Source organism: Necator americanus, chromosome III, assembly GCF_031761385.1.
Source record: "Necator americanus strain Aroian chromosome III, whole genome shotgun sequence".
NCBI classification, from domain to species: domain Eukaryota; kingdom Metazoa; phylum Nematoda; class Chromadorea; order Rhabditida; family Ancylostomatidae; genus Necator; species Necator americanus.
Window position 1 is genome coordinate 19121909 of NC_087373.1, and position 12302 is coordinate 19134210.

The 12302-nt window shown below is 43.6% G+C and overlaps 1 protein-coding gene across 1 annotated transcript in view; it reads right to left on the reverse strand.

The window, feature by feature from the left end:
- The window catches only part of RB195_010080 (uncharacterized protein), a gene marked incomplete at both ends in the record, with an annotated part of 39613 nt that extends 29348 nt beyond the window's left edge, over positions 1-10265 (reverse strand). Inside the window, 2 exons of the mRNA XM_064190921.1 lie at positions 10148-10204; positions 10258-10265. Coding sequence (XP_064048504.1) covers positions 10148-10204; positions 10258-10265 — 65 coding nt within the window. The remainder of the gene's footprint in view (positions 1-10147; positions 10205-10257) is intronic.
- Between the last annotated feature and the right edge of the window lie 2037 nt (positions 10266-12302).

The window sequence follows — 12302 nt, forward strand, 5'->3', positions numbered from 1 at the left end:
CCATTTTATAGATATCTGGCGCCGGTGGACCCGTCGCACCCCTTCTACAGGTATCTGGCGCCGGTGGACCCGTCGCACCCCATATTATATATATATATATATATATATATATCATGATCATGATATATAATAACGAGCTTAGTCCGTGTAGGTGTGTGTGTGTGTTTGTCTGTGTGTCACGAAATTTGAAAAAGGGGGTGCGACGGGTCCACCGGCGCCAGATACCTATAGAAGGGGGTGCGACGGGTACTACGGCGTCAAATTGGTGCGCCGGCGCCAGATGTCCATAAAAAAGGGTGCGACGGGTCCACCGGCGCCAGATACCTATAGAAGGCGGTGCGACGGGTCCACCGGCGCCAGGTACCTATAGAAGGCGTTGCGACGGGCCCACCGGCGCCAGAAACCTATGGAAGGGATTGCGACAGGTCCACCGAGGTCGGATTGGTGCGCCGGCGCCAGATTGCTATAATATGCTACGGATCCACCGGCGTCAGTGGACCCGGTCATTGGTGCGCAATAACTCAGGGTGCATGACGTAAAAGATAAATGATTGGAGCCGTTACATTGCCGTGACTACTGGGCGCTTTGCTCTTCACCTTTGTGGCTCCTCCGCGTGCCTATTTCCTTCTTCGCTCGCCTCAAGTTTGTAGCATGCCGTTCTCAGAAAGTGGAAACACGCATGCAAGCGGCTGCTTAAATAGTAGCAGATGTTTATGTGATCTGACGTAGAACGTTATCATTATCAGTAGAATGATGTCTTTCACGTCATTTTAGGTTAAAACATCATTCTGTGATAACTACTGGGGAAAATCAAGAGGAATACCCATACTTGGAGTGATACTTTTGAATTTTGTCTATAATGCATTGGTAAGGAGTGTTTGAAGCTGAAGTTCGAATGTTCCCCAAATGTAGAACTGACGAGTTTAGAAAGAAAGCTGTGAAATCTTTCGCTTTTATTATAATATAAAAAAGGAAGAAAGATTGTTGGAGATACACAGAAAACTGCACTAATATTAATTTTCGTTGATTAGTGAAGGCGAGCGAAGCAAACAGCACAGAAAGTCTGAAGTCCGGCTTTAGCCGGACGTTCAGACTGGTATATATATATATATATATATATATATATATATATATACCAGTCGTTCAGACTATATATATATATATATATATATATATATATATATATATACATATATATATGTGATTCCACCGGCGTCGGATTGGGGTGCCGACGCCAGAAAGCCATAAAATGGTATAGGACGGGTCCACCTGCGCCAGACACCTCTAGAAGGAGGTGCGACGGGTCCACCGGCGTCGAGTTGGTTCGGCGACGCCAAATAGCTATAAAATGCGGCGAGGCGGGTCCCACGCCGTGGAGTTCCTGGGTCATGGTGTAGAAGTATCGCGCAGTAACTTCGTGTGCATGTCGCAAAATGTAAATGGAACGATGCAGATTTTTCATATCCACGTTCCACCTTCCCATTGGCTTTCACCTCAACTCCTCCGTTCTTCAGAAAGTAGAAACATGAATCCTAACTGCTGCTTATATAGTAGCTAACTGTTTACATGATCTGATGTAGAACGCTATCTTTATCAATAAGATGATGTCATTCGCTTCATTTCATGTGAACCATCATTCTGTGATAACGGTTGAGGGAAACTAGAGGGAAACCTATATTTTGAGTAATGATTCCAGGTCGTGTCTATATTACATTGGTATGGAAAGAGTGCCTAAAGGTGAGATTTGTATGATCTCCAATTGTAGCACTGACGCGTTAACAAAGAAAATTATGAGTCTTTAGCCTAAATTTCCTTTAAGAAAAAGAAGTAAACGTTGTTAGAAAATCACAATTCTAACTTCACAGAAAATGCCACTACTGTTAATTTTCGTTGATTAGTGAAGGGGAGCGAAGCGAACGCCACAAAAAGTCTGAAGCCCAGCTTTAGCCGGACGTTCAGATTGGTTTATATATATATATATATATATATATATATATATATATATATAAACCAACCTGAACGTCCGATATATATATACCATATAGCGCATATGTCACATACCGTTTATGAATAAAAAGATTTGTATTGGATATATAGCATTGACTTCAACAGAAAGTACTCTCATCTCTCTAATACGTGCCTTTTTCGAACCGCTAAATGACTTCGCTCCCTTCCTATGCGTGTTCTTATGGCAGAGAACAGCGAACTTTACAATATACTTCAACTTTACAACTTCGAAATCCCGTTAACATCTTTTCCTGATTTCAGCCCTTCCTAGTGGACAATTCATCTTCCTCGAAAGACACACAATGTTGCCAAACCCATTCTAAGCCCAACCGCCCTCCCCTACCTTTACGATATTCGGAGCGTTTCTTCCACATTCGTGTTTATGTCAACCTTTCGATGCTTTTAATGCTTTTGGACTGCTGTTTCGTCTGTTTGCTGTTTGTCATTGTTTTATTAGTTATGTCGCTAGTAGGTAGATTACACTTTTTTTTATTTCTTTTTACATATACTTCTGAATCAAACTATCCGCTTCCTACTTTATTAGCAGGGATCAGACAAGTACGATATTTTCCAAGGCCTTACGCTTAAGTTTTTGTTCCGTTATTGGTGTTTCCTTCTTCATCTTCTTTATCAACCCTATAATACTCGTCCTTCCATAGCTATACATCCGTTGAGCGGTTTAGCCAGTATACCCGTTTGGCGGACTGCCGGTGCTACACCTATTAATTCTTTGAAGAGGACATCGTGCTGGCTGATGTGAATGAATGTCACTAGTATCTATATTCTGCCTACACTTTGATTACTCCTCAGGTCTTAATAGCTATCTTCCTGACTTTCGGGTGCGTTCAAGTACTAAAGTTATATTCGAGTTTGTATTCATCTTTGCCACACCCTTTTTGAGCCAGCGAGCTCTAAATATATGAATAAATGAATAGGGCGACGGATTGGAACTAAAAGCGTTGAATTGGTACTGTATGGATATGGTTCTGCATGAAAATACTGTTGCTATTCTACCATTCCCAATGAATGAAAACTATGAAGGAGTTACAAGAATCACTATGCTATACCGAGCAATGTTATGGAAATACCTTATGTAGTCACTCGTGTTCAATATTCTATCTAAATTCGATGTTCGATACACCGCTATTTATTTCAACTTCCTAGTTTTTATTGGAGTTTAGTTGGGACAAACTTTGAATTTTTTGGTTTTTTCCTATCTAAATTTTGAGAGAGAGACCGTCAGAAAAGGAGAAACTTTGCACATAAGGATTTTCTTAGTCTCTCTATCCGAATATATGTGTGATTTTTCATAACCACGTTCCACTTATCTGGAATGGGAAAGCTTGCCAAAATTCCGGTTTTTGCTCGCTCGACCAAAAATTTTTGATTTTGAGTAAAATTCAATAACTAAAATAAAAATTCAGTAGCTTAGCGCGAAGCATGTTTTCCAAAAAAAAAAAACTAAACGGCCTCGAAAACAGCGATGTGACCATTTTGTAGTACAAACCTTCCTTTATGAAAGCCACCCAAAGTATTTTTCTAGGTCTTAGGAAAGTTATTTGCGATCTTTTAAAACTAACAATGTGCACAAAATCTGAGTTTATTGAGTCATTAATTTCAATGGAAAATTTTTTCCATGAATTTTCATGGAATTCATGGAATTCGTGTGCCTTGGTGCAGTAGTATCCGCGCAGTAGCATCGCGAGCATGTCCCAAAAAGTAAATGAAACGGTTGCAACACCTCTATGACCCCTCCACGTGTCCGTTTCCTTGCACTTTTGCTCAGGTTGGTAACATGCTTTCATCAGAAAGTTGAAGCACGCATGCAAACGGCTGCTTGAAAAGTAGCCGACAGTTTAAATGATCTGGCGTGGAACGTTATTTTTATCAGTAGAATGGTCGTTCACGTCATTTTACTTTAAAATATCATTCTGTGATAACTGTTGGGCAAAAACAAGAGGAAAACCCGTACTTCAAGCAGTGGTTTCAAATCGTGTCGAAAAAGCGTCCTTAGAAAAATACAAGTCTAATTTCACAGAAGATGTCACCATTATTAATTTTCATTGAAGAAAATTCATTTTTAATGAAGAGAAGCGAAGCGAACACCACGGAAAGTCTGAAGTCCAGTTTTAGCCGGACGTTAGGAGTGGTATTTTATAATGTACCAGTCTGAATGTCCGGCTGAAGCCGGACTTCAGACTTTCGGTGGTTTTAGCTTCGCTCCCCTTGACAATGAAATCAAATGATCAATGAAAGTTAATAGTAGAGGTGTTTTCTGTAAAATTAGATTTGCGTTTTTAACAACGCTTTCCTTCTCTCCTTTATATTATAAATTAAGGCGAAAGATTACGGAGTTTTCCTTCTAAACGCGTCAATTCTACATCTGAAGAATATTCGACCATCAGCTACAAACACTCCTTCGATGCCAGAATAATATAGATACAATTTGAAAGCATTACTCGAAGTATGGGTATTCCTTTTGATTTCTCCCAATAGTTGATGTTTTAACATTAAATGACGTTAAAGACATTATCCTACTGATAATGATAACGTTCCACGTCAGATCACGTAAACATCTTGCTACTATTTAAGCAACCGTTTGCATGCGTGTTTCCACTTTCTGAGAACGGCATGCTACAAACTTGAGGCGAGCGAAGAAGGAAATAGGCACGCGGAGGAGTCATAAAGGTGAAGAGCAAATCGCCCAGTGGTCACGGCTATAAAACGGCTCCAACCATTTATCTTTTGCGTCATTCACACTAAGTTATCGCGCACCAATGACCGGGTCCACCGACGCCGGTGGATCCGTCGCACCCATATTATGGCAATCTGGCACCGTTGGCCCGTCGCACCATCTTCTATAGGTATCTGGCGCCAGCGCACCAATCTGACGCCGGTGAACGCTTTTTCGAATTTCGAAAGAAAAAACGAACAACAAGCGCACAATGACGGTACCGGATCGTGTATCTTAACAAACTTTTTTTTTTATTATAATAAGGGCGAAATTTCATGATCTTCCTAACGCGTCGTTCTCTTTGGACATTCGACTTCGCTTAACACTCCTTATCATATATTATAGACAATTTAAAGTATCCGCGAATATGGGTTTTTTCCTGTTTTTTAAACGTTTAAGAATGATGTTTTAACATAATGCGTGAAAGACATCATTCTCTGATATGTAACGTTCTCGTCGATCCGTAACATCTTGTCTTTTAGGTTTGTGCGTTTCCACTTTCTGAGACGGCATGCTAAAACTTGAGGGAGAAGAAGGAAATAGGCACGCGGAGGAGTCATAAAGGTGGGCAAATCGCGTGGTCGGCTGAACGGCCCACTTTTTTTGGTTTACACGTTTCGCCATGACCGGGTCCACCGACGCCGGTGGATCCGTCGCATATTATAGCAATCTGGCGCCGGCGCACCAATCTGACCCCAGTGGACTCGTCGCACCCCCTTCTATAGGTATCTGACGCCGGTGGACCCGTCGCAAACCATTTTATAGCTATCTGATCCCAGCGTACCAATTCGACGCCGGGTGGACCCCGTCGCACCCCTTTTTTCGAATTTCGTGACACACACACACACACACACACACACACACACACACACACACACACACACACACACACACACACACACACACACACACACACACACACACACACACACACACACACACACACACGGACTAAGCTCGTTATTATATATCATGATCATGATATCATTATATATATATATCCATGGATCTCCTTCACTAGAGGGATCAGAGCCGGTTAGTCGCGAGGCTACGTGGCGCGTCCCCGGGTGGCGGATAGGGGGCTAATTGCGGACCAAAAGCGACCTTGTGCTTGCCCAGAGACGCGGGTGGATTCAGGGGATGTTTCTGCTGAGCCAGGACTGACTCATGACATCCTTGTATCCCGCACGTCGGTCCGGCCAAAAGCCTGCAATCAAGTGACTGGGAGGTGCAAGGGGGGCGGTTTGGAGTCGCCTCCAACAAATAAGCTCCATATTTCCACTCCGGGAGAATGGAATTTCTCCCAGAAACTGATGGGACTAGAGGCTTGCAACCTGCCCATGGGTTTTAAAATTAAAGTAAAACAGTAATAGAAAAGAGTCTCCTGATTCCGGAGGAAAGCCTAGTACGGTAACGATAGGAAGACGGGGTTTGCAGAAGTCATGTAGGCTACCGAAACGGAAAAGGACTAGGATGGCGATCTGTACTTATAACGCACGTACGCTTATCTGATGATGCAGGCCAAGAAAATCAAGTACGACGTCATCGCACTGACCGAGACGAGACGACGTCATCCTCTCAACGCCGTATATGAAACTGGAGAAGAACTGTTCTTAGGTACATGCGACAGTAGAGGTGTTGGTGGAGTTGGCGTCCTCGTCAACATGAGTATGGCAAAGAACATCGACTCTTTCGAATAACTTACGACCCGAATCGGACGTCTGCAGATGAGAAGACGTAGTCCAACACCAGCTTTGACTATCTTCGTCGCTTACGTTCCAACATCAAGCTACGAAGAAGAAGAAATCGAAGCTTTCTATATGGACCTGGAGAAGTTCTACCGAGAAGATCATGCCTTCTACAAGGTCATAATTGGCGATTTCAACGCCTAAGTTGGCCCAAGAAGAACGCCGAAGGAACTTCACATCGGGACCCACGGCCTACAATGGAATGACCAGGGGGAGAGGCTCTCCGAGTTCATCATGACGACTAAGACCATCCATGGGAACTCGCAATTCCAGAAGCCCTCCTCTCTACGCTGCACGTGGGAGTCACCGGGTGGATGACCGTAATGAAGTAGACCACATCATCGTCAATAAAAGGTTCTGCCTGACGGACGTCGCTGTTGTACCAAAGTTCTATACGGGATCGGACCATCGCTTCCTCCTTTGTGAAGATTTTCCTTCACAAGGAGAGCAGAGAAAGCCGCCAAGTTCAGAGAGAGAAATCGCAGGACTATCATCAACTGGGATCTCTTCGCTACGCTAGCTGGCTTTTGGGAACATTCCGCAATGGACAACATCGACGAGGAATATGACCGGCTTGTTGAACACCTTCACGACTGCGCGAAGAAGGCTGAGAGTTTTAAAACCACCAAGAGATGCCTGTCTCTTGAAACTCTTGAGCTGATACGCCAGCCTGGAGCAGCGCGAGCCGCAGGCAACCAAGAACTCACGTCCGAGCTTGCAGAGAGGCGATAAAGGAAGACCTTAAAGAGAGAAGAGCAGAAGTGCTGGCTGAAGCTGCAGAGGCGGGGAAAAGCATCCGCTATGCCCGTCGAGACTTCGCTAGTCGCAAGACGAGGATGACTGCTCTCCGGAACCCAAACGGAACAGCCATTGCATCGAGAAGGGGGATGGAGAAAATTATCTACGACTTCTACTCTGATCTCTTCAACAGCCATGTCCATTTACCTCCTCACCATCTGAGGGAAGACGGACAAGTCATTCCAGAGGTTCTCCCGTCCGAGATACGACATGCTATTATGTCGGTAAGAAATCGTACGGTACGCGGTGGAAGACCAGCAAGACCGTGTTGTTGTATAAAAAGGGAGATCCAAATGACATCGGCAATTATCGTCCAATCTGCCTACTGTCCGTCATCTACAAGCTCTTTACAAGAGTAATCCTTAATAGGATTGAAAAAGCCTTGGATGAAGGACAGCCATGCGAGCAAGCAGGGTTTCGAAAAGGATTCAGCACGATCGACCACATTCACACTGTTTCGAAACTCATCGAAGTATCACGAGTACAGGATGCCGCTCTGTCTCGCCTTCATCGACTTGAAGAAGGCCTTCGACTCAGTTGAGACGGAAGCGGTCATGGAAGCCTTGGACAACCAAGGCGTCCCAACTCAGTACATAAAGGTACTTCGAGAGTTGTACAGTAACTTCACGACCGGAATTTCGCCATTTTACAAGAATATCATCATTGACGTGAAGAGGGGGGTCTGACAGAATTATACAATTTCACCCAAAATATTCACAGCCACCCTCGAGAACGCAATGCGAAAGTTGGAATTGGACGACACGGGAGTGAAGGATGATGGTCAGCAGCTACACCATTTGCGCTTTGCTGATGACATCATACTGATAACACCTAGCATCAGCCAAGCGGAACGAATCTTTTGCTTTTAGTTATAATATAAAAAGGAAGAAAGATTGTCGGAGATACACTAATCCAATTTCATAGAAAACGGTACTAATATTACTTCACGTTGATCAGTGAAGGCGAGCGAAGCAAACACCACAGAACACTGAAGTCCGGCTTTAGCCGCACGTTCAGACTGGTATATATATATATATATATATATATATATATATATATATATATATATATATATATATACCAGTCTGAATGTCCTGCTAAAGCCGGACTTCAGACTTTTGGTGATTTTAGCTTCGCTCCCCTTCACTGATCAATGAAACTTAATAGCAGTGGTGTTTTATGTAAAATTATATTTGTGTTTTTTTTTAACAACGCTTTCCTTCTCTTCTTTATATTATAAATTAAGGCGAAAGATTACGGAGTTTTCCTTCCAAACGCGTCAATTCTACATTTGGAGAATATTCGACCATCAGCTGCAAACACTCCTTCGAAGCCAGAATAATATAGATACAATCCCAATAGTTGATGTTTTAACATTCAATGACGTGAAAGACATTATTCTACTGATAAAGATAACGTTCCACGTCAGATCACATAAACATCTTACTACTATTTAAGCAGCCATTTGCATGCATGTTACTTTCTGAGAACTGCATCCTACAAACTTGAGGCGAAAGAAGAAGGAAATAGGCACGCAGAGGAGTCATAAAGGTGAAGAGCAAAGTGCCAAGTGGTTACGGCTATGAAACGGCTGCAACCATTTACCTTTTGCGTCATGCACACTAAGTTATTGCGCACCAACGACCGGGTCCACCGAGGTAACTGGCGCCGGCGCACCCCATATTATAGCAATCTGGCGCCGGTGGACCCGTCCCACCCCCTTCTCTAAATATCTGGCGCCGGTGGACCCGTCGCACCCCATATTATGGCAATCTGGCGCTGGTGTACCCGTCGCACCCCCTTCTACAGGTATCTGGCGCCGGCGCACTAGTGCAACGCCGGTGGACTCGTCCCACCCCCTTCTATAGGTATCTGACGCCGGTGGACCCGTCGCACCCCCATCTATTGGTATCTGGCGCCGGTGGACCCGTCGCACCCCCTTCTATAGGTATCTGGCGCCGGCGTGCCAATCCGACACCGCGGGACCCGTCGCAACCCATTTTATAGCTATCTGACCCCAGCGCACCAATCCGACGCCGGGTGGACCCGTCGCACCCCCGTTTTCGAATTTCGTGACACACAGACAAACACACACACGGACTAAGCTCGTTATTATATATCATGATCATGATCATGATGTAATTACTTATCATTACGCAACCCTTGTTCCAAGGGGGCGGGTGTAGTTTAGCGGTTAGAAGTTCCGCTTCCTGCACGATCGATCGGAGGTTCGAGTCCGCCCTAGTGCTCACCAAGCCATTCATCCCTCTGGGGTCGATAAATTGGTACCAGACGTGTTTGGAAGGATAAGAACACTGACTTGATGCATCGGCTGACCACCATCCCAAGCGGACTGATGAGAGCCAGAACTTTATCCTTTTTATCGTTTATTTGTTCCAAGTTATGAAGCTATCCTCCATTCACTATTGCTCACCGCACACCCCGTGCAACTCCCTGTCTTCACGATTCCCTATGGTAAAATATCATCACACGCTTCACCCTGCACATGAGAAAACTTGCATACCTACTGTTCCAACGTATTCTGAGGATTCCTTCGGGCTCAGGCTGGAAGAGGCCACGTGACTGAAACTTCGGTGAAGGAAACGAAAAACTGAGGACTAAAGCGGAACCGATGACATTCGACGTGGATAGGCACTTTGGGCGAGACGTCAGGTTTCGCGGGATATGAGGTAGTGATAGGGTCAGGCGCGAAAATCAGCCACCGATTAGGCCAAGTCAAGCAAATGAAGTTAGATTTCCATGAGCCTAGACCCTTGCCCCAAACCACTTTTCATTTGCAATCTAATGAGGTGCAACTAACACCTCACAAAAATGTAAGTACTTGCAGGAAGCAACGAACCTTCTTTTTTGACGTCGGGATGTAAACTGCCTACGAGAGCTTTCTTCTTTTTCCGACCTAGAACAGGAGCTCCTGAGCAGAAACTTGCTTACTATAATCATTACACAAACCTAGCCATGTGCTGGTGAAACAAAGGTTAAAAGTGAAACTTACTGAGGCTCACTCATGATAATGATCACATTCTGTGTCCATGATATTGGCTTCTGGATATTTATAGTAAGAAATAAAACACAACCACCTTTTAAAAACAGAGCGAGAAAGCAAGCTTTTTTTTTTATTGAGCCTACAAACCTTCGTTAAAATCGGCTTTGAGTTGCTTTGGGGACCAAAATAACTAAGCATACAAGCCCGTAATACTCACAGGATTGATGGACAGTTCTCATGGAAAGAACCTCCTATTCCAGTGGTTAAGCTCTACGTCGCTACTCATTTTTTTCGTGAAAACGATTGTGACTATCTGCTTGCTGGAGGACAGTGTTGTCGAATGTGCCAAAACAACTCATCACAGTTTGTTTTTTTTTCTCATTTTCAGTTTGCTTTTATGTATATTAACAACCAGTATATGAAGGCAGGGGCGTGTATCTCAGTCGGTAAGAGGTCGCTGTAGCTACAGTTGGTCGGAGGTTCGAATCCGCAGTGCAAACCAAGCATTTCATACCTCCGGGGCCGATAAATTGGTACCAGACTTGTCCGAGAGGATAAAACAGTAACTATGCACATCGGCTAGCCCCCCCTCCTCCCAAGTCAGTGTAAGGCTGCACGCGCGTTCATAAACCTCAAACGAAGTCTGAGTCGAAGTCGAACGGTTAAGCGCATCCCCCATCGGGATTGATCAACATTTATTCTTTCTATATGAAGATAGTCGCATGCGGTCTACGTAAACGATATTAGTCGTCCTCGCACCAAATAGAGCTTGGGCACCGAAATGGGAAGTGGCAACTTCTTCCTGCTAATGTTCACGAAGAGTAAAACCATTATGAACATAAATATGCTACGACCATGAAATTATACTTATTAAAATTATGGAAATAAAAGTATACCATCCAGAACCTACGGTGTAAGCTGGAGTTTAGACGTTTTGTGGTGTTTGCTTCTTTAAGCTTAATTGGTTTGGAACTTTAGACCGTCGAACTCTTTCCGTAAATTTCTACCAGAAAACCGAAGCAGCTGCTGTTACCTACAACTTCTTACCTCTCCGTCATTAATGTTTTTAATATTTCAAATTTTATTTCCACTAAAAACCTGTTGCAATTTCGAAAAAAAAAACACCATTTGTGGGTGTTAGTGAGGCGGAAGCGTTTTGGAGAGTGAATTACACTCAATTTCTACTCGGTGTTTTTGTCTTGAGCCCTGTCCCACAACAATAAATAGGGACGCCGGTGCAGAGAGAAAGAGGTAGAACTGTTACCGTCGTAATTTTTGCCAGAACCTTTCTTTCAGAAATTGCATATGCGTATGTGGCTGCTCAGATAGTAACAATCTGCTTACATGATTCGACGTTGGGACTCTCATCTTTGGCATGGTGACATCAAGTCATTTTATGATAGCACATGATTCTATGCTGGTTTTTGGAGAGAAACCCTTCGAGCGCTCCTATATCGTAGCGGCCTGGAAGATGTGAAGTCAAGTTCAAATATTCTTAAAATGTATTGATAGTTGCACAATCCTTTATCAATGGTTATATTTTTTCAAAAGAAGAGAGAGAGGGAAAAGATACCTTTACTTCTGCAGCAGAAACTCTTAGAAAGCCCCTTCTTCAAGTTCTTCATGATCACTGAAAACGAAAGAAACGTGCAGCAGAACATGAATGCGGTGGTTCAGCTGGTTATGCAGTGGCAAACAGAAGTTTTGCGATTTTTTCTGTTCGACTTTCCGGTCCGATTTTTCAATTTTTTTTTCTTGCCACATCTAGTATATACAATCCAGAATAATGAAATTACCAATTGCTCAGCTTTTGTGTTGTGCTGAACTGTTTGCATTACTTTTAGCTTCCCTTGCACTTTTTTCACGCTTTTCACTTTCCTCACAATATTCCTTGAATTAAACATAGGCAAAAAGCAAGAATCTTTTCTTTTTCCCATATGTGCGAGAGCAATTAAACAAAGACGTTTTTTCGCGTTTAAAGAAGAGAGAATTTGTTCTCTGTTGTGGTGTT